This window comes from Neopsephotus bourkii, unplaced genomic scaffold (genome assembly GCF_033783945.1).
Source record: "Neopsephotus bourkii isolate Nb327-2 ecotype Australia unplaced genomic scaffold, CSIRO-AGI_Nbou_v1 NB_257, whole genome shotgun sequence".
In the NCBI taxonomy this organism is placed as follows: Eukaryota; Metazoa; Chordata; class Aves; order Psittaciformes; family Psittacidae; genus Neopsephotus; species Neopsephotus bourkii.
In genome coordinates, this window is record NW_026900766.1 from 1,501,410 (window position 1) to 1,525,393 (window position 23,984).

At 38.7% G+C, this 23,984-nt stretch overlaps 1 protein-coding gene across 1 annotated transcript in view; it reads right to left on the bottom strand.

The window, feature by feature from the left end:
• The window catches only part of ITGA8 (integrin subunit alpha 8), a 111,355-nt gene that overhangs the window by 61,505 nt on the left and 25,866 nt on the right, over positions 1-23,984 (bottom strand). The window contains exons 12-15 of the mRNA XM_061346111.1: positions 20,055-20,260; positions 19,625-19,816; positions 7,447-7,492; positions 4,387-4,494 (exon numbers count right to left, since the gene is read on the bottom strand). Of these exons, the coding sequence (XP_061202095.1) occupies positions 4,387-4,494; positions 7,447-7,492; positions 19,625-19,816; positions 20,055-20,260 (552 nt within the window). The remainder of the gene's footprint in view (positions 1-4,386; positions 4,495-7,446; positions 7,493-19,624; positions 19,817-20,054; positions 20,261-23,984) is intronic.

A 23,984-nucleotide genomic window follows, 5' to 3' on the forward strand; every position in this document is an offset into this window, starting at 1 on the left:
TTAAACTTTGTGACCTCACTTTGGAGGTCTCACATAATTTTTGCGCTGTCATGCTTAAAAAAAAAAGGCTGAGTTAAAAACTCCAGCTTGAAATGCTTTACTTGTTAAATAGCACAATTTCAGTGCATGTTTAATTTACTGTAATGAACAGAGTAGTTCATCATACACATTTTGTAACAAAGTCACATTCTTAAGGGTTACTTTAAGAGCCAAGGTTTAATCTTTCCTCTCCAGGCAGAGCACCTCCTAGACACAGTAAAAAATACAATAGCTGAGCTTAGAAACTTGCTTGTAGGAGCAATCAACCAAACAAAAAAGTTTAAAGAAGAAAACTTCAACAGATAAGGAACAAGTGGGAAACAGTCCATCATCCTAAAGCATATGAACTTTTACGTGCTAACAATCTTGCCTTTCTGAAGAGATGCCCATATCACTCAAGCTTATGTGTGATCTATGTGTGATTTGAAGAGTATTTGACTATAGCTACAAAACAGAGGGAAAGCCTTAAACCTGAATTTACTAGCTTTTCCTGGTAGTCTCAGGTCAACAAACTGATTTGTTTAAATTACTTTTATGTTCTTTGGGTAGACAGAAACGTTTTTAATTATTTTATATTTTATATTTTAATTATTAAAAGAAGTAGCTTAAAAATATTCCTCTTTCTTCAGAACTACTCATGGCATACATGGGGGTAGTCTCTTTAGAAGTCAATCCAAATTACCTAATATTACCCAAAATGGTTAATCCTTAGAAAAATCAGTTACACATAGTGTTTTCCGGACTGAGTTTATCCCAGAAAGAATTTATTTTGGTCTGGCTATTCTAGTAGGTGAAAAAATAGGAAACTTAGTTCAGGAAGTGAAAAGCAAGGAATTACCAGATCCTAGCAGACATCATTTGTTATTGTTAACAATTTCTTTAGCACACAGGATTGCACATGGAGAGGAAGAATGAATAATGCATTAGCAGAAAGGCACTTTAAGCTCTGATGCTATGGACCTGCATTCTGTGTGAGGCTTATAGCTAACCTGCAAGGTCACAAACCTCTACAGAAGAATAGCAGAAGCTGTTATCCTCTACTGATGAATGACCTTTAAACAAATTGTTTCCTCTTTAAAGAATAATACTTAAAAGCAAGTCAATATAGTTCTATTTTGATGCTCTTGGCCTACTTTTAGATTCTGTTATGCCAAAGTGACCCAGAATGACCAACACAGAGCTTGAACCCTGAAGGGTTTCCATGGCTAGGCTATGTCAAATGGCCAGACTGTGGCAACACAAAGGCTGCTAGATAACTCAAATGACTGTCTTTTGGCTACCTCTAGGACTACTAAAACTAATACTATCAAATCACCCAGCTGCATTCCTGGCACAGCAGAGATCTACAACGCAGCAATGGGCTTCCTGGGTAGCAACTGTCACCACTTGCCTACTTTACTCCTATCATCCCCTGAGGTGTAAGGTACAAGATTTCTGACTCTTGGCCACATGACTTTGCTGTCTGGCTCATGGAATCAGGCTTGCCCCAGACTAGGGCAAATCTCACACAAAGATATTTCAACAAAGTACAAAGGCCCTTAGGTCCATATCCATGGGGCACCAATCACATCCAGTTTCAAATTAAGTCAATGGGGAAAAAATATACGAGGAATAGAAAGGAGCAAAATTAGAAAAGTAGTTCAAAAGTTATGCAGTTAAGAACAATATTTGATAATCAGATCTCAAATGGTAACAAATACCAGTGCAGAGATAAATTAGACCTCTAGGTAGCTGGAACCCAGTCTTGGGCTTAACAGATTATATGATGTGGAAACAGGTTTTAAAAAAGTAAGCATTTGTTTTATTTACCCCTTTTTCCAGAAACTGACCTGCATCTTTCAAACTTAAAAAAGAATTTAAAAAATTAACATTTTCTTTCATAGCTTCAAAGTTGCAGAATTTGTTCCAAATTTATTAGGTTTTGGGAACTCAGAAACAGTCACATTTTAAAAATGGCTGAGAAAGAATGATATGTTTCTAGAAGGTCAGACAATTCTCTTAAGAATGTGCATAAAAATATCTTCTTGTGCATGTCTCCTCTGTGCTGCAGCTTTCCAATCTATATCTTGGCAAAATTAATATTCTCCTAATAGTTTAAACTGTGGAATAATCTACATTATTCACACACACACACTTCCTCAAGCTTTTTGGGTAGGAGTTTTTCTTTCATTCTAATTTTGCAGTGTCAGTCCGTATACATTTTATACAGGTTGCACACTGGCTGAGAGATACAGAAATCTATCCCATGGGACTGAAGAGTTCTTTGCTTGCTGGAGTTTCCCTACTAATTGTTTTCATATGGACAGTACAAGCTTCAACTAAGGAGAAAAATTACAACATGGAAAATAGCAGCTGCTCTTCAGTTGTTTTGTAATACAAACCAAATCTTTAGGGATGAGTATTTTTGAATAAAGCAGACAGAAACTAATTTATGCTCTTGTATTAAAACTCTTGTAGATGTAAACCAAATACCTTCTGGCTTACTGTAACACAGTAATGAAAAGTAATGAAAATACTGCATGTTAAAAGAGCATACTTTGTTTTTTCTCATTTTTTAAAACCATGTCTCACAGCAGGACTAGGTTTTTTACATAAATGTTTTTATTTATTTTCTTCTGCAAAACCACACCTTTTTTTCCTTTAGTACACTGCTGGCAAATGCTAGGGTTTCAAAATTATGACAAAAAGCATTCTTAGAAAGTCTGAAAATTCTGAAAAAACATAATTTTGATCAATGAACATGCTTCAGCCCAGTGTTGATATTTTAAATTCTCTATCAAGTCAACTATTAAATCAAAAGGTGGTTGAATCAAAAAAATCAGGATGGATCTTGAGCCGGATCCTATTCCAGAAAGGCCAAAGCTTTTAAAAGTTGTGAGACTTAGCTCTATCAAGTGCCTTCCCCATTGCTCTGTAAATTGGTGGTTTTTCTACACAGGATATAGAAACAAGGAACATTATGGCAAATATGGGAAGTCCCATAAAGCGTGGAAGAATAGAGCAAAAGTGAAACCCTCTTGACAGCCCCTTTCCAGATGCATTGAAAGCTGACTTGTTTAGTCATTTAGATGTACCAGAGTTGAGTTTCTTTATGACTACAGAATGAATGTTTTCTGGTCATGAGTATTTTTTATGGCTCATATTTAACAATTTGTTCTAAAAACACTTTGGCTGACTTTGACATTTGAGATGATTTTTAGAACTCATATAAAGAGTGTCTCCAGTGTGGGGAATCTCTTTAACCACCTCTGGTTTAAAAGCAGTGAAAAATTTCTGCAGTCACCTTGCCTTCTGGAGTCCTCCTTTACACATGGATGTCCGTTTCATCCAGCTTGCTTCCTGGCAGGATTTCTGCTTCTAATGTGCTTAAATAAAATGATATGAATAGTTTTTCTGTCTTAGAAATATGTTCCTCACAGTGCCTCTGGCAGGACTCACTGCTATTTTGTATTCAAGTTGTACGTGTTTATGCTCTGTTTTGTTTTCAGTTTCGTCATCTGTTATGATTTCCACTTTTAAACAGTATCTGATGTATTTGTAATAGCCTCTTTTATCAGCTGTTCCTGGGGTCCTTTCTAAGTGAATTTTTACTAGTGTAGTAAATGTGCCTTTATGTGTTATTATGTGCTATTAGATAGCCTCTAACTGTCCTGTAAGCATTTTATATTTGTAACTGATCTTAAATTGTTTTAATTAGCTTCAAGTTTTTGAATGTACTTTTTCTTTTCAAAGTTAAATGCTACTGTGGCAGAAGGTTACTCTTTTAAAGATACATGCAACATTGTCTTGTAGAAGGCACTAAAAAAACCTTCATCTGACCAATGACAGCCAGAAACAACATCCTGTGAACTGCTCTCAGGATGGCCAGCCAGATACCTTCTCTCTTCCACAAAAGGCTGAGATCTCTCTTTCTCTAACAGAAAACAGTGGATCCACCAGCTCTTTGCATCACTTTCACTGACGTATTTTCTCAAGACGTGTATTTTGACAGATCATTGTTCCTGTGTTTTGTCTGTCTCAGCTGTTTCATGTTCTGTTCATCCAAGCATTGCATATGAATTTGTATCTTGATCCCCAGGAGACAGTGAGCATTCTCCTACACAGGAGGTTCAGTGTATGAAAGCACTCTACCTTTAAGTGCTTCATTTTGAAAATCTCTGAAGTACTGGAAGATATCTAAGAGAACTCTGTTCTGTGTAGGGGTTTTTTGTTGCATTCAACATGGTATGTTTGAGCATCTTTTTTGAACTTTGAATATGTTCAACAAAAAGCTGCAAGACAAGTTAGGAATAGGAAGTTAGGAATAGAAAGAGGATGAGGATTTTTTTTGTCTGATCATGAACTTACCAAGCCACCAAAAGCTGAGAGTCAGGAAGCAGACAAGTTTTATTGTCTGGATTCACGATCATGGGGTTCAGAATGAGCTGAGCATTCACTGTCACCACAGGTCTGGCTCTGAGGGACAGAAACAAGGTTCACTGCATACAGGAGCACATTAGTACCTATGTTGCAGCAGAGAAAACACTTAACTGAGATGGTTACACTGAAGCCAGAAATGTAGGGCTGCTCTGAGGAAACACTTATATAATCCTTCTCCTACCCAAAATATTTTATTTTTTTTTTTGTCAGAAACTGTAACTCCTACTATGACATTTTGAAAGTTCTTCACAAAAGAAATCACAGGTCAACAGCATCACTGAAACAGCCTCCTACAGTTAACCAATAGGTGTCTCTTGGGACTAAGGCACATCAGACACATTTCATCACATTGGGTTTTCATGGAATCATAGAACAGTTAGGGTTGGAAAGGACCTTAAGATCACCAAGTTCCAACCCCCCTGCCATGGGCTGGGACAGCTCGCTCTAAACCATATCACCCAAGGCCTCGTCCAACCTGGCCTTGAACACTGCCAGGGATGGAGCATTCACAGCCTCCCTGGGCAACCCATTCCAGTGCCTCACCACCCTAACAGGAAAGAATTTCCTCCTTATATCCAATCTAAACTTCCCCTGTTTAAGTTTTAACCCATTATCCCTTGTCCTATCACTACATTCCCTAATGAAGAATCCCTCCCAGTATCCCTATAGGTCCCCTTCAGATACTGGAAGGCTGCTAGGAGGTCTCCACGCAGCCAGGCTGAACAGCCCCAGCTTTCTCAGCCTATCTTCATATGGGAGGTGCTCCAGTCCCCTGATCATCCTCGTGGCCCTCCTCTGGACTTGTTCCAACAGTTCCATGTCCTTTTTATGTTCAGGACATCAGAACCACACACAATACTCCAAGTGAGGTCTCACGAAAGCAGAGTAGAGGGGCAGGATCACCTCCTTCAACCTGCTGGTCACGCTCCTTTTGATGCAGCCCAGGATACGGTTGGCTTTCTGGGCTGCAAGTGCACACTGAAGCCAGCTCATGTTCATTTTCTCATCGACCAGCACCCCCAAGTCCTTCTCTGCAGGGCTGCTCTGAATCTCTTCTCTGCCCAACCTGTAGCTGTGCCTGGGATTGCTCTGACCCAGGTGTAGGACCTTGCACTTGTCATGGTTAAACTTCATGGGTTGGCATCAGCCCACCTCACAAGCATGTCAAGGTCCCTCTGGATGGCATTCCCTCCCTCCAGCGTATCAACCAAACCACACAGCTTGGTGTTATTGCCAAACTTGCTGAGGGTGCACTCAATCCCACTGTCCGTGTCAGCAACAAAGATGTTGAACAAGACCAGTCCCAACACATCCCTGAGGGACACCACTCATTACTGGTCTCCAGCCGGACGTTGAGCCATTGACCACAACTCTTTGCGTGTGACCGTCCAGCCAGTTCTTTATCCACCGAGTGGTCCACCTATCAAAATGATGTCTCTTCAATTTAGAGACAAGGATGTCATGTGGGACAGTGTCGAACACTTTACACAAACTCAGGTAGTGCAGAGTCTCCCTTTTGGGATTTACAGCAGTCTTCTGGCCACATTTTATACTGATGGATTTGTTATATACTGTCTCAACTAACAGTGACATATTCAGATTTGCTCTCTGTTTAAGATTCTTAAAACAAGAAACAATTTGGTTAAAGTAGAAATTGATCTACAATATCTTGAGCCAATAAACAACTCTCTCTGGTATGTCTTGAGACAACTGACTTCAGAAACCAGGAATAATAATCACAAAATCCTGCTGAATATGCAAATATACAGTTATAGTGATCAGAATCAGCCCTTTGAATAACCATCTGTTATTAAGTAATGCGATAATTTATAGTTGAGAGTCATTTGGAAGACAAGTGAAAACAAGAAAGCGTCTAAATTCTTTTTTAAGACTGCAGTACTATTTTACAGTAGCGTACATAATTCTGGCAAAACCAGCTTACAAAAAAATTAATTTCCTCATATTTTAATCCACAGCTGAGCTTTTACGATTACTTCTCTATACTACGACAGCAAAACATTAAAAAAAATTACTTTCTCTGCAAGAGTGAAAACCTTTTTTTCTAGCACACTGCAGTTAATAAAATCCTGTTTCTCCAATATGATAAGTGGCATATTTGATATACTCTGGCCAGGAAATGGCCTCCTGCTATTCATTTTCTTAAATTAAATTGAACACATTTTTACTGCTATCTAAAATATACACTGGATCTAATTCTCAAATGTTTCACATCTTGTGCAGTCATTCATGCCACTGCAATGTGATGCACTGCAAATTGTTCACATGGTTCTTTCTCTGGGCAGTAGGAAAATCAGGTCTACTCACTGCACCTATGACAGTAGCTAAAACAAGCTCGCATTTCTGTTTTACTAAACTCTTATGTTTTGACAAATATTCAGCTGGGAAGCAGAACATGCCTTCCCTCAGTCAGGTACCGTTGGGAACACAGACTACAAGAAGACAGACAGATGACCACGTCGTTGCGTCAATGCATGGTAGATCTTTAAATGCAAGGAACTGTCAGCATGGCCGGACTAAGAGAGCAGCAAATATTTGTTTATGCATTTGGTATCTTCAATTCATACCTCTAACCAAGCAGTGCATTTAGTGAAAATCCATAGTAGGCAACAACTTTGTGATTTTTAAAACAGGATAAAATATCTTCCTAGCACCATTCCCAGAGGGAAAAAAATCAGTTTAGAATGTTATGCTTTCTAAATTTCTCATTTAAAATTAACTGAGGAGTCAAACATTCCAGAAGTTTCTTGAGCTAAGACTCAAGCATGGAAAGTATGGAAAATTTCATTGAAAATGACAGTTTCGAGCATGGGAAAAAAGCTTTTGTTTCTCACAGGATGCTTAGTTTATCATCTGTAATTATCATCTTTTACACTTTGCACTATGGAAACAAAGGAATGTGAAATCTGCTTATTTGCAGATCTCCTACCAAAGCTGTAAAATAGAAAATCCATTGTATTTACCACTTACCTGTAAACAACTGCTTTTCCAGCTCCAAATGCACCTACAATTAAATCTGGAAAAATAAAACAGCTTCAGAAGAACTATATAGAGGCCTCTCATGCATTTTTTCCCAGTCTAAATTAGACCATTCACATTAAAAAAGCAGTAACATAAAACAAGTGTAATAATTCCTTTCTAAGTGATTTTTTTTTTTTTTCAAAAGTGTACCTGAAAGAAACGTTATATTGTCAGAGATGGCCTTATAAATGTCTTGGTGGTATCCAGTAAGTGCCAATCTATTTAAGACAAGACTACCCATGCCACAATCTCACTTCTCTCCAGCTTTCAATGAGTATTCAAGGGGAAAAGGATGCCATTAACCTTATACATATTATTCTAAACCATTAATTGTCCATTACACAGAGAGATGCAAACCACTTTGTTGTCACTTTCATACAGGTCATGTTGCAAATTCACAGTGTTCCTTCCTGAATATCCTTCCCATCCTGCTTTATGTTTTAGGCGATCTGTTCATTAGTGGAAGCATTACACCTCTGCATACATAAATGCAATGCACAGGTCAGATGATGGCTGATTTTATAGTTTCTGTTTTCAGGATTGTAGCAGCATGTGCTGACACTTATAATAATTATCCGTCTAAAGCCATCTATTTCCCCATCGATCACCATTTGGAGTCAACAACCCCAGCATTACACTGGGCCTTTGGCACATCTTTGTTATTGGATACCAGCCTGGGCTGGGAATTTACAGGCTCATATATTTCTTCTTTTTGCTTGGAGTCCCGCACAGGGCTTTCTGGAAAGATCCAGACTGGCTTGCTGGACTGCTCAGGCCTATTGGAGAAAAGCTGGAGCCAAGCAGTGAAGAAAAAGGATCAGCTTCCCTGCTGCCTCTAGCTGGAACACAGTTCAAGAAAAAGAAAGAGCTTTGTTCCATTTTCAAACTCTCTAGTGCCCATCTGGGTACCTCTTTCACTCCACTGTTATTGTATGATCTGATTTACACATGTCCAATTCAGTAGACTGAATTTTACAACAGACCTTGGAGTGGTACAGACTGGCAAACTAAATTGATCTAAATGAGTTAATTAAAACAATACTCAGGGTTGTAAACAAACCCTTACTCGCTTGCTTCCATTGTTTGAGCACTGGTTTGCTTATGAAGCCCTGAGGTCAACAAGCATGATGCAAATACCAAATTTGATGGTAATCAGCTGGGTAGTTTGGGCCAGGTCTGGCAGTGTGTTTTCCAGCACTCTGCCTTTCAGACGATGAGGATTTCACTAGTTTAAACAAGAACTCCACGTGGACAACAGCCTGTCCTACAATGAATGCCACTGAAGAATGTCAGCAGAGAGGAGCAGACATGGACAGTTTATGGGTCTGATCCTCTTTCTGTACAACATTTACATTTTTCTGCTTCCACTGGCCTTAGAGAAATAGGCTTCAGGGTCAGGAACACTTTAAATAGAAGAAGAAAAAGAGTGTTGTTTCTATCTCCTTTTTGGGACATTTATGAGTTCTTTTCACTAGCAGCTTTATAGACAACTTGCACACAGTACCAAAACCTAAAGATGTTTTCTTTTAAATAAACAACTGATTGAGACGTAGCCATCACCATAAAGGCTGCACAATGCGCATGGCAGAACTTTTTCTGTCAGCTCCCCAATAGCAGCACACATGGTAACCTGCCAAAAGACTGAATATTTTATTGGTTTTTTTTTTTTTTTTTCAATTGTGTTTGGGTTTTTTTTTTGGTGGGGTTTAATTTGTGGTTTTTTAAAGGAAAAAAGAAACATTATGTTATAAACAGAAAGCAAAAGACAAGAAGGAAGAGGTTTCTGTTCTGTTGTCCCCAGTTGAACACTTTATGAATTCTGCAAAAGACTTAACTTAGGATATGTACTGTTTCAAACTCAGTAACTCAAAAGTTTTCAATACAGGGCTATTTTATGGCAGAAACAAAACAGGCAGATGTCTGAGACTTATTCAGATCCTGATCTTGTGATGATTTCATAATCTGATCTTTCACTAAAAAATGAAGCACTCCAACCTTTCACAGGCACAAGGGAAAGCTTGAACGCACAACTGGAGTAAGCTTAATAAAACGGAGCCTGTTTGAATCTGAAGGTAAAAAGAATGAGTCTGTCATATACGCTTCGCCTTACTGGTACAAGCAAACTCTTTAATTTCTGCACCTGTGTAGATTTAGGTCCCTGCTATCTCAGCATCCCCTCTTTAATACTAAAGGGGATTTTGCACATCTGCTTAATAGTTAAATCCTGGTTTCTTTGGAACAGAGTCCAGTTTTTTGAAGACAGAGAGTAACAGGTCTAAAAGAACAATTGTAGGCCCCGGTCAACAAAAGACTGGTTTATCATGAGCAGTCTTCTTGCATTGCCACCTCAGCCAGGTTTGGAGGTACAGCAAAAAAGATGAGGACATTCAATCATGGCACCATCACAAAGGCTCTATTTGAGCATAATCTATTGGGCAGCCAGGACTGTGCCCATCTTGCTCTCATTTGGAAGCTCTCACTTTTTCACTGACATGTTCCTTACTTTCAGTTCTAAGCCACGCTTATTCTTGACCCAAAGAGCTTGAATGAACAAAACTACTCAGGAAGAGAAGTGAACTTAAGAATGAATATGCAAACAACAAAACATACTTCTACCCAGTAGTGCCATATATGATCTAATATAAGGAGCACGTCATTATATATTCCAGCAGAGCATTCACTGGAAGATTCATTAGGGATATTGCTTTGCTTCTACTTGTTCTGTTACAGAGCAGTAGTTTTATTCTTCTTTTTCTCATTGCCTTGTGGGTCTTCTATGCCCATCATTGGAAAAAAAAGCATTTTTGACATTGATACAAATCCATGAGATTTGAATACACATCCACACTTTTAGAAGCAGAAGTTTTGAATTTCTTGTGTTCTGCAGAAGAAAAGTAACTAATAATTTCAATGGAAAAATGCATGAGATGTCTAAATTATCTGAAGTTTGGCAACCTTCCCCTCCTAAGAATAGAGAGAAGTTGTCTTTAGTCATTGCTAATGCTACGCACGCAATGTCACTGATGCAAAGGTCACAGCTGAAAAATAAGTGCTTAACAAGCAGTTTGGAATTACATAGCAATAAAAGCCAGCTTAACTACTTACAAGCCTTCCAGAGTCTGAAGAAGACAGTATGGAAACCTTTGCTCCTTTGCATTTGTGCAGGGCTTTTTCAAGCCCCATAAAAGGAGAGAGAAAGAGAGAGAAAGAAAGAAAAAGTACAGAAGAAAGAATAAATGAGCTGTGGGGTCACAACCACACTGCAAAAACCAAGAAAACAAGCACAGAGTGACTCTGAAGGAATTTTCAACTTGAATTTCAACAGCTTGTGGTTGTATGCAATAAAATCCCACCTGGTGGAATTCACAGAGCTTAATCCTGAAACAAGTGTCTTTGGCATGTACTTTGCTGAAGTCAAGGGGCACCATGCAAAGTTAAACAATCCTAATGCTGATTTCAGATATTACTTTGCTCTGAAGGGAAGGCTTGCAAGGTAATGTCCAGTGAAGAAGATCATAGAATCATAGAATAGTTAGGGTTGGAAAGGACCTTAAGATCATCAAGATCCTTTTTCTGAGATAAAATTATCATAAAAGGTCAAGGAAGGAGTATTCAAAGATGGCACTGAAAGGCACACTGGTTTTTGTAAGCTGCTCTGTTAACCTGCACCTTGTGTTATTTGTCTGTGTCAGACCTGAACCACCATGTGATAAAGGGCAGAAACTTGCCATGATGCTTACTAAGCATTCAACCAGCTGGAGGAAGTAGGAAAATCAACAAAGTCCTACCTCCAGTCTCAACAAAATATATTCATTTAATATTTTGATCAAATTCTTTTGGTTTTCAAAGGACATCTTCATCTCCTGTGAGAGACCCAGCCCCAGGGAAGAACATGTGCTGTGCTCAGCATCCCTTACTTAGCTGGAGTCTGTCCAGCAATCTTAAGAGAAAATGCTAAGGCATGGTATCTCATCTCACTTCACCAGAGACAGTGGCCAAGAACAGCAGCCAATGAAGGACTACATAATCAGCACACGCTTCACTTGTGAGAAACCCAGAAATGAAACAACAAGATAGCTGAGTCACCTCCCCACTGCAACCCTAGCAGGATACAGGCAGGAAAGTGTTGATGTTACGGACTCAGAATGATTTGCTGACAGCTTTAAACATCACTTTGTGTAGTGTGCCAGTTTAATTGCAGAGTATAAATAGGAACTGGAAAACAATTAAATCTGATCTGAGTATGGGTGCTAATGGAAATTTCATAAAAGAGAAAACTGTGTAACTGGAAACCCTGTTAAAAAACTTCTGTGAGCTTTTCTTGTGTTTTGTTTCCCTCAGTGCATCAGGTGCCAAAAAGGTCCATGGTCAGATTTCTGTTTGTTTTCTAGAGTTTCAGAGAGCAACACACTCCCACATCTCAGTAGGAAAGGTCCAGAATAAAATTTCCTTTAGATGGCCATTACTTCAGGTTTGACTATAATAAAGGACACAGGATTATCCAGTTCAGACAACTTCAGTCAAGAATTTGAGTTAAATACTACAAACAACCACCCCTCAAATCAGAGTCACTTGATTCCAATTATACCATTCTCAACTGCCTTGATCCTTCCCTCTTTTTCAACCATTCTGGTAGCAGGTCTGTTAACATCTAAGGCTAATTCATTCCAATGCTCCCTTTTGTCTAAATGTGTCCTTTTCATAATAGAATGTTATTATTCATTATATTACAAACAAATCCAAAAGAGGGCAGTTAATGTTCAATCACTTCAGTAAATCCCTACTTAGTGGGATTGATTGTTTTATCCTTATATTCCCCTGGGTACAATACTGTGATTTCATTAAATATCTCAAAGAGTTTTAGAAAGCATGCCTGTAAATTGCACAGATAAGAATTTGCCATAAAACTAGCATATTTATAGGAAATTCTTAGCTTGTCAGTACATTTTTGAGTGATTATTCATGTGAAAACTTAATTAGCTGGTAGAAATACTTCAGCCTTTCTGCATCTGGGGCAGAACCCACTCCTTGTTCTGGCTCCCACGACTGCAGCCCTCTGACCAAAGCAGATGCAGTTTCTCATTGATTTCATTTGTTTGTCTTCCACAAATCTCCTGGACCAACTTCATAATTTAGTCATCACTAGGTTACGATTTGTGATATTGTTGGCACAATGCCTATTGTTCTCAAGAAAAGTTATGAATGCTGAAGAACCCTTGCCTCTCAGAAAGAAACTTGAGGATTTTCTTCCTGCTGTTTGAATTAAGGTACTTTGCAGATGGAGCTGTTAAATACTCTTATTTTAATAAGATTAGACTGGATTACTGAAGTTCTGAGGGAAATTTGTCTGATTGTCATACTTGTTTCCTCTTTAAAATGTTTCTAGAGTAATTTGTTTATATTAACTACATGCTATTCTTAAGATAACAACTGAGCGTGAAGATGCCTTTATACATTTCCCTAAGCTGACAAAGGCTTCACTAAAAAGAATAACCAAAAGAACAGCCCTGCAGCTGTGTTTGGATAAAAGCACGATACCTTGAAGATGAGTCTTCAGTGGCACTGCCTCCAGGGTGACTCTCTAAATTAATAATGAACACTTGCATAAGCAGCTAAGCAGACGGGAAGCAGAAACATAGTGCATAATTCACTTAAGCAATTAACTAATTAACTAATCAACAGTCTTTGAACAATGAATTAATCCAGAGCACTGCTCTGAATCCACCCACAGTGTTAAAAGAAACTGGTTAAATCATCCTGGTTGACAAACACATTTGAAGAAACTACAGTGTGCTGGAAGATATGCTGCAAGCGACTGAGCAAGCAAGAAGCTGAATGAGTTGACTAAGTTATTCATGATAAACTCTTTCCTCAGCTATAATCAGCCATCAAGTGACTGAACATATGCTGAAATGTGAGGGTGGAAACCTTACAGCCTCCAAATGCCTGAACCCTACACAGATAGATGAACCAGCTGGAAGTGCGGCACCATCACATAGATAATCACAGACTCCAAACACTCAGTGGCGACCAGCTTTGAACAGATGCCCAGAAGCCAAAAGAAACAAATTTCTTTCCCATTAAACAGATTTATGGATATATTTTCTTCCTATGAAAATTAAACTATGCTAAGAGAAAAAGACAAAATTATAAACAAAATAAAATACAATTCAAAACAGATACATAAGCTGAGGCTACATTCTGCGCTCCAGGCCTTGATGACATAAATGCAGCTCAGGTTGGAGCAAAGGGCCCCTAACAGCCCCAGATTTACTGGGGAGTTGAGTGGGAGCTGCATTGAAAGGTATAATTACATTGCTCAGATGTTCCAGCAGAGAAGACTGCCAGCAAGGTTGTACTGAGTCAGGGATTTCAGAATAAATTTATGCAAACCTTGAAGAGCTGCTATTACAGAGAATCCCAGGGCTATATGAACTGTACTATGTGCCTTGTCAGTAAGGCCTCAGACACAGCACTATGCTTTGCCATGTCCTGACCTCAGTACCAAAAAAGTGCAGTACAGAATCTTGCATGTAATTCCTTCCAACTACTACTGTATTTGCACTTAAACTGATCAAAAAAGCCCATCTTCCCATCTCTTACACTTTTTTACTCCATTCACTGCATTCCAGCTTTATTTCTTTAATCTGCTTTATTATTTTACACAACTGTCAATCCAGAGTAATGGCATTAAGTCAGTATTTACTATAGCAGTATTGAGATAAGATCCTCTCCTTTGAATATAACCTCAGAACACGAGCTGTCAGAAAGCTGTGACAGTCTGCTGAAAGATGTCACAATTATCTCAGTGTTAGTAAATCAGTGTCAGAGAATGTAATGTGTCTGTGTACCATACCTGCACTGTCTGCCATGGTATAGTAAGATTGGCCCTAAAGCAATTGGCCCATGCCAATTATTAGCCTCCAAAAGACAGCATGTAGCAATCCTGTTTTGGGAAGAAAGTGAGTCTGAAAGTATGGACAAGGACTGTTCAGTAGCAGTTTAGAACCAAAGACAGCATATTTAATTTACTACTCTAGGTGCATCTTTAAAGGATTATTTGGTCTTTTCCTTCAAATACTGGGTACATATTGTATACAGGAGAGATACTGATGTAGTTATGTTACAGAGTTTGTCAGTGTCATGCTTGGAAGACTGGGAAAGCTTCATGTTGTTTGTTCCTCTGAATAGTCACATCAAAAAGAATGGAGCTGGCTCGGTGCATCCAATCTATCTGATTGTCACGCTTAATTTGCTTCCTCTTATTGCTTCCCTTTCACTAGCCTTAACTGACTAGAAAGCTTGGTCAGGTTCTGCCTAACTCTTAAATCACTACAGGGAAGAAGCATCCATCCATTCACAACCATCACCATTGTTTGGCACTGAAATTCTTCTGCTAGGTGCGGAACAGTGCTCGATTTGTTTGGTGCTGGAGCTAGGGGAGGAACACCATCACAGAGAGAGAGAAGCTGCATATCTTTAAAATGACACAGCTGTTAGGATGATCAGCAGAGTTTTCTGGCTCTGATGCTTCCCAGGGTTGAAAATTTCCCACTCCTCAGAGCCTGCAAAGCAGAGACTACCATATTATCACCCCTGTCTGTGTAGATAAAGGAACAGTTCTGGGCACATAACATCTGGAGTGTCTGCAAATATGACACAATTTACAGAAGACCTTCCCTGGAAAGCTGTGGAGATGTAAACCAAGGACTGAACTTAATAACAAAATCTAACTCTTCCCCGTTGAAAGGCCAGGAAAATCCCAGCATCTTCACAATGCTAAAAGTAGAGGTCTGTTACTGTTACGGTGATAACATCTATGCCAAGGCAGCTGAAGACAGATAGTCATTACACTGACAGGACTGCTAACGAGAATTAAAAGCAGCCCTGTCTCCATGCTGACCCTACTAGAGAGTTTCATTTTTAGGTATGATGTTGACTAGTTGGTCATTCAGCTGTCTGTATCCTGTGCTTTGTGGAGTGAATGGCTACACAAGTGAAATGAAAATACAGTCGGGACATGAGCTTAAGCCCAGATTTTCATAATTTTAGCACAGACTCTGGTCAGATTTTAGTGTATACTTTTACAGATAGCAGCCAGGAATGCTCTGGAACAAGGTCCTTTCTCAAAAGGCACTTTGGATACAGCCATCCTGTTTCAGTGGGCAGGAAGGTTTTATCTGATGACAGTGAGCTGTGCTGTGACCCAGCAGGACTGTACAATTCCCTGGATATCTCCTGTTGGCCACTTCTGGAGACATGCAACAGTGCTAGACAGATCTCTCACTTACATAAGTATGGCTGCATTATGTTCTTCCCTGCCTGCTCTTCTACTCCACCATTAAATCTGTCCATGATCAGTTTTCTCCCATATTTATTATACAGCTGGAGTCCTGGGGGAGAAGAAAGTCTTTCTCTGCCTTTCCTAAATAAGACCAAGAAGCAAGAGGTGGTCTCTCTCCCTTTGCTGGCCCAGAGTTGCAGGAAGATGAGGAAGGAGAAACCATCCCTCAATCCACAGGAAAGCAAGAGGACTTGATCTACACTGAGTATTAGGCTGCCTTTGTCTGCTCCCTATTTCCTTCTCTGTTCCTGATCTTATATTGGCATTTGGATGAAGAAAGATATCAACTCCTGTACCAAATGGCTGCTCTTCTCCAGAAGGCTGTGATTCACCTTCACTTTTTAGGAACTGTATTCCCCAACTTATTATTCAGCTTCTAGGAGCAGTGGTTCCTGGGCTCAATACAGTTCAGCCCAGGATGAAGCCCAGCAGTCTGTGATAAGAAGCCACACAAACAGGTGGTATCTTCTGGCTTCCAGGTCTGAGACCTGCTCCAAAAACCTTAATACATGCTCTGATTTAAAGAAGAAGATCTGAAACTCTAAAATCTCTCAAAATGCTTTTAATGCACTAAAAACGAAAGAGGAGAGTAACTCACATCTCTCAGCTTCTCATTCCTCTGCAGGGATGTGCCTGCCTGTCATGGTTTAACCCTAGCTGGGAATTAAGTACCACTCTGCTGACCACTTCCACTCACCACCCCAGTGGGATGGGAAAGAGAACTGGAAAATGTAAAACTGATCAGTTGAGAACAGCTTAATAATTGAAATTAAAAAAATTATATTAATAAATACTAATACTGAAAGAAAAATGAGAGAGAAGAATAAAAGCCAAGAAAGACGAGGCACAATGCAATTGCTCACCACCTGCTGCCTGACACCCAGCCTGACCCTGAGCCTTATCAGCCTCTACTGGCAAACTCCCCCCCAGTTTATATACTGAGCATGACATGCTGTGGTATGGAATATCTTTTCAGCTAGTTTGGGCCAGGTGTCCCATCTCTGCTCCTTTCCAGCTTCCTGTGCCCCTCCTCACTGGCACAGTATGAGAGTCCTTGATTTAGAGTAGGCACTACTTAGCAACAACCAAAATATCTATGTGTTAACATACTAAATCCAAAACACAGCACTGTAACAGCAACCAAGAAAAAAATTAACTCAATCCCAGCCAAAACCAGGACACTGCCTCAAGACCAATGTTAGGCTCCAGGGCATACAAGCACAGATATAGTTACGAGTGCCAGTCCTAAACTTCTTGCAAGCATAATCCCTTTTTGAGCTTATGTAGTTTCACACAATACTTGAACTCTAGCCATGGTAGAGCCAATTGCTTGGAAAATATCACCTTAGAGTGTGGCAATACATATTTATACCTGCAGCCCCACATCACAGCTGGCTCTCATTTCCCAGGCAATGGGAACTGAACTGCTGAGAGTGATGAGTCAGCATATTTTGGGTTTACAACATTTTTCTTTTATAAAATGGTGGATTTTATAATATACACTTTCAAAAGCTTTAATGAAAATTTTGAGATTATTTTCTTCTAATATTTCATGACACTCTTTGAACTGCCGTCCTGATCAGCAGTTTGGCAAGCAATGAATTAAAGGCTAGTTTCCGAGACCTTCTGTAGTCAGTAAACACTCTGCCTCTCAGCTGACATCTAAAATAAAACATCCTTCCTATTCTGTCCAATTTCAGTACCTCGTTTCCTCTTTCTACAAGAGCTGCCCTTCAGCATTTCCGTCAGGAGATGAAGAAGAAAAGCTCTGACACGAGAAGGATTACTTACTTAGTTGCCTAGTGTGTTTGTTCTGGTCTTGCATTTCCCTGTATTATTTCCTTTATTTTTTCTTTTTTTTCATAGGAAGCCATTCTATTTTTGTGCTAAAACTGTGCCATGGTTGTGCTATTTTTTCAGCCCTGTTTTAGTGCTTCAAGCCTTTGTGAGTTAAAGAAGAGGTGGTTAATGGACACTAGGGTTTTTATTTTCTGTTATTTACCGACAGATTCTTAACAGTGCTCTGGATTGACCATCCAGATATTCAGCTCAGGGGTGGAGGGAAAAGCTAGTTAAAGTAAATGCAGGTTTGAGCTTGGGTTTGATGTTTGTATAATAAATAATTCATGTAATAAACCAAAACCATCGAACACATAGTGAGCTGATATCACATGAAATTCCTCAAGTAGGATGTGTAGTGGAGCCAACAATAAGTAGAGCAGCTCCAAGAAATTTCACAACTGAACTGAATATAGCAGTTCCTCAGTATACATTTAGCAAGATGGAGACCCATCGCTCAAGCTTTTCACAAATTAGCTTAAAAGATGCTCCATATGAAGAACGCTAATACACTACTTAGACTTCTACCCTTCTTTCTTCCCCATGCTACTCAAAGATGACCTTCCCTATCTCTATCTTTTCAATCTTACAAATGTCAGGAATGCAATATCCTGTTTTCTTTGGTTTTGCTGGGGGCGTGTGTGTGTGTGGGGGGCTTGTGGGTGCTTTATGAAAAGTTTAAATGCTGAAACTAATAAAGAGCTCTGTTGTCCAAAAGAACCTCATTAGTCATGGACAATGAAAGACTATTAATAGCAACATCAACAATATGCAAACAAAAAGAGCAGTGTTTAAAAGACCCTTCTTTTCTGAAAAGCTAAAGATCCTCTCACTTCACTCTTGTGATAGCTTCACTTTATCACTCTGCAGTCAGCTTTTCTGTTTGTAAAACCGTACTTTCTATTGTAAACATCCTTACCCAGAAACTTTGCTTCTGGAAAGACACCTCTCAAGTGTTTTTCAATCCGTCACAAAAAAGTAAGAGATTCCATTACTGACCCTCTGAAAATCACAATTTTCACTTTTGAAACAATGCAACTTTTAACAACACTGTCCTTGGAATAACCCAGGCTAAAATGTGATTTCATAGTTAAGTTAGAGAAGTAAAGACTGATAGCATTTTACTGTGGATGAACCTTTCATAAGAACAAAATATGTTTTACTGCACGCCCCTGCTAAGGCTTCTGAATTGCCATGAAAAGAAACACAACAGATTTGCTTCTAGAGGAGAGAGAGTAAACATAAGCACATTTAAAATAGCTCCAACATTCAGACTACTTTTAAATATCTCCCTGGTGAAACTCAACTAATGTTATAAAGTTGATGAATTTGAATGCATGCCAGGTAAACTAATAAGGAAGAATGAAGGCTAACCTAAAAAGCAAGAGTCCATATAGCAAAATGAAAATATAAAAGGGGTGGAAGGACCCAAATGAAATATCTGCATTCAAGCAATTTATTTGCATTCTCTCTGCTTTTTTGAAATGCAGTCAAAGCCATTAAGTAACCATGTATAGCTCAATGTCTGTTCAGACAGAAAAAAACAACTTAGCAACACAACCAAGTCAATCCCTTCATCTAAAACACAGCATGTTTTTAATTAAGAAAGAATGCTAGGATGAAGGAGACCTTGCAAGTTCAATAAGCTGAAAGCATTCAATTTTTAGAAGTGGGGGGAAAGGGTTAAGCTTTTTATTGTAAACTTCACATGTTTTATGTTAATGTAACCATTTAAGCCCTTTCTTGACTTTCTGATCATGTCTTTTGACAGGAAAGGGAGTGTTTGTTTTGTCTGATTTTGACTCTCAGGAAAGCAGGCTAGAACTATCCAAAAATGTCTATTCTTTATTCTGACCCCTGCCTTCCAAAAGCAGCAGTTTAGGCAATGATGCATTTTCCAGAGAATGGAAGTATAAATTCCCCTTACTAATGGAAAAATCTTACCTGGGTAATCATTCTTGTCTACATCTGAGTCTCCTCTTAGAGTGAAGCCAAATCCCGAAGGCATGGACTGTGAGGCCCAGGCTCCATTGAGAACCTGGGAAGGGTTGGTATTTAACCCATTACTGTATCCATTGTAAATGAGCACTTTTCCTCTTCTATCTTCTCCTGCAAATGGTGCACCAATAGCAATGTCTGCAGTCCAATAAAAGGATAAAAAGAATGGGCACAATTAAAATAAAGCAAAAATTAAGTCCCTAAGTCTATATACATACAGGAACTTCAATGTTCTGTAATCCATATGGATTCTAGCTTTAAAGCAAATATACAAAAATGTCTGTAGTGTGTTTTCTGTGTCACTTTCATGACAAAAGGTTATAAAACAATCCTATGAAGGGGTTATTGAATTATACTAAATAGGCATATAAATTACCATTATATCCATCTTGATTGAGATCTCCAAGGTGTGTGATTGCACTGCCAAATCTACCAAACACTTCAGTGCCTGTCAGAACTTGTGCATCTTGGAAGAGGAAAGCACTTTCTTGCAGGTACAGGTAAACTTGCCCAACTTCTTTAGGTTTGCTCTCAAATTCTCGTTCCATAAAGAGAGGGGCGCCAACTAAGATATCATCTAAACTGGAACAGTCAAACAAAAACCACTATCACTGAGATATTAAGTGTAATCCACACAGTTCACGCATTTGTTAAACAGGAAGCTGATAATTATCATCATAGAGTCATAGGCTAACTGAGGTAAGAAAGCATTTCTAGAGTTCTAGTTCAAACACTTGGTCAGCTAGTGAAGGCTGCCCAGGGCTGTGCTGAATCCAGTTTTAAATATCTCCATGGATGTAGACTCCACAGCCTTTCTAGGCAACTGCTTCCAGTGCTGGATCACCCTCACAGTAAAAACATTTCTTCCTAGGTTTAAATGGAGTTTCTTGCACTTCAGTTTATGCCCACAGTAGATACCAAAAAGCTATACTTCGAAGTTCATGATCCAGAAGTCAGGGATTTAACTAAGAGGGGAATCCGTGCTAACAGAGCAAATTCTATCTGCTAACACTGCTAGTGAGAATTTTATTATAAAATCTAGCTCTTAAAAATGATACATGAATAAGTGAATAATATAAAAATGGCCACTTTCCAGCAGATTTTTGAAGTAATATACATAAATCACAGAACCACAGACTCATTTAGGCTGGAAGGAACATTGAAGATCATCTAGTTCCAACCCCCTCATCATAGGCAGGGACACTTTCCACTAGACCAGGTTGCTCAAAGCCCTATCCAACTTGGCCTTAAACACATCTTAAGTCTTTTTAATCCAAATGCTGTCCCTTCTCTTCAAAATGGAAACATTATGAAATTCTTTTAAAAAATGAAATGTGGTTAGAGCATCAATTAAAAGAGAATGCCTCACCACTAATTCAAATGGAAGCTGGGAGACAAAGCCAAAGCTTTATTTAAGAAAACACTTCTGTTTAATATTAAGTACATGAGTAGTTGCAGTGCTTATGCAATTTGCTGTATTAAGTGTTAAAGTGAAAGGACACAATAAAAATCACAAAAATAATAGGCTTAGAGGTAACAATCAGTATAAGAATCAGTAGAAGAAGATAGACTAATCAAACAATATTTTGCATGTTGTTCTAAATGGGGGTGTTTTGAGACATGTTATCAACATTCATTTAGCAGGGAAAAAAGACCCTTTACTGAACAGTAAAGAATAAGATAAAGAAAGATTGACAGACACATAACAAGCAGAAATATTCTTAATAAATTATTCTGAGATATGAAATGATCGTATCAGATTCATTTTTGAAGGTTTCTCAAGCCCATATAAAGCAATAGGATAATTTCAATTATATTCAGTAGATGTTGCTCATTCATATTTAGGAACACTGTTACTGTAAATAACTACTGCTACTTCATCCCAGAATTTTTAGTTTAGAAAAAATACTCCCTTGCTTTAATGGGAAATTTTGTTCAAGCTATATCAAACTTGTAGAAAACCTTCTAATATTCCTAATTGTGATGTCTTCACAAAGGCTTTATCCGTTAGTAAACCAACTAATAAAATTACATTACATTGTTTTCCCAATTCTGAAAGAAAAAAAACCCTATGTGATTTGGGAGTAGCTCAGTTAAGATACATATCATAGAATTTTGTACAGAATATCTCATCTAGAAGCCTTTTAATCACATTGTAGAACTTACACATTCTACAAATTGTGACAAAGTACTTCTAGAAATGTTGTTTTCCTATTACGTTTTATAGCATGTTTCCATAAAGGAAATTGTAATTCAAAATGTCATGTCACTTCGGTAGAGTTGTTCTATCCTTTATACATCAGACTTTACCCCATGAGCATGAATACCTTAAAAAGGAAGGAAGTAGATCCTGACCTGACATCAAAGGTGGGATTTTCCTTTCACACTAAACATCAAAAGTCCTCCTCTATTAATGAAAGTTGTCCATGGTTGGGACAGAATGTCAGCGAAACAGTCACCACGAAACAATAGCAACAACAAAAACAGAACATAAATGCTCTTTTTCTTTTTTTTACAAGTTTTTTTACAAAAGTCATGCACTAAAGGCATTATACAGTATTGCTAACATCAGTTACTATTCTATTACATTGCAGTCCAGACAATTCTAGTAAGATTGGGAACCCATGTATGCTGTATAAACCACAATGTAGAAGATGAGCTTGGCTCCAATGAATATTTTACAAATGAAGGATTGTAAAACTAAGGGGAGATTATTTTATAGGTGTTAAGGAATCAAAAGATTTAGAGCCAGGAAGCTCCCAGTACATCGATATAAAATATGTAGATACCTAGACACCTTTTAAAACAGTGGTCCATAGAGCAATATCTAGAGTGTCTACAATGGTGAACAGAGGCAGACTATTTACCACCCACAGTAGCCTAAAATTCAGCAGAAGCCTAACCCAGAATACAAGATTCGCCAGGTGAGACACAAAACAAGCAGGCAGGAAAGAGCTGGAGTCTGCTATGCAGGGATCACAGCATCTCAGCTAGAAGCACATAGTGCTGGCTTTATTTTTCTAGGTAAATTTCTACTTTGTTAAAATAAATGACAATGGCTGTCTAAAATACGTGAATAGGCCAGGGAACAGGGACCAGACCCCAGTAACTAAGATGGCTCACGTTCTGATGTGCTGAGGGAAAGGTGGGAGCAAGGCAGTCATCTAAATTTCATTCACATTTCTAAACTGGTTACAGGCAGCAGAGCTACCTGGAACACCTGCAGCACTTAGCTTGCCTTCCCTCCAGGTCTTGGCATGTCCCACTCACAGAAAAACCTTTCTTTCCTCACCTTCTTGATTATTCCCCTTCTTCGTCAGTGCTGAGCTCTGTAGGTCAAGCCAAGCTGCTTCAGCAAGCCCTCTGCAAGAAGTAATTGTCCCTCAGGCAGTTTTAGTGGTTTGAGTTTGGTTTGGTTTTTGCACTGTCACAGCAGTGTACTACAGCCAGAGAGGAAGGATTCTTCAGCTACCCCACTCTCTCTGATCCTTGTTTACTTATTCCTGATTTCTCTCCAAGTGGGTCACATGGAAGCAATTGCTGTTTACCATGCTTTATAGTCAGTTTCACTTTCCAGCTCCTACCATTCAAGTATCTAGGCATCAAGCAGTCAGAGGGGTGTATCATTTGTTGGGTTATGAGTACCTATGTGATTATAATAATGCGTTTTTGTTGTTGAAGAAGGATATTTCAACTGGCTTTTAAATTGTAGGAGTTTATATTTACAAAATTAAAGTTCTGAGCCATATTCAGGTTCATGTGATCCCTTTTAAAAGCCTGTAAGAGCAAAGCATAAGCAAAAGTCCCTGGACAGTAATATTAAACCATAAAGTGCAGTTCATTTTGCAATGGTATTTTGAACTGGTTCATTAGATTTATTTCAATACTGCACTAAGAAGTTGCAGTTAATATAAATCATATATTTATTTTGTCCAGCACAATAAGGTAACTAGCCAGTACTATTTCCCTTCTGTTAACAAAAACTTTAAAAGGCACAAGCTGACCACCTGCTGAGACTGTATGCAGTTCCTTTGTATCCTGCTGAGCAATAAAAAGCAGGAGTATGGGAAATGTCAAGAGGTCAAAGTATAACTATGGAAAGCTTTGATAAAGGCCAAATAAAAGATCAGTAAACAGTTTATTCCACTATTTTTATTGGGCTGTTTCAGTCTACATTGAAAGTGTTCTCTTTTTCCTCTTTACTAGGAATGCAGTCTGTAAGTTGATAGCAAAGTTGTTTTATTGTTTCATTGTGGATTTCTCATTATTAGCACTGGGCAGCTAAATGGTAGCTCAGATAATATCC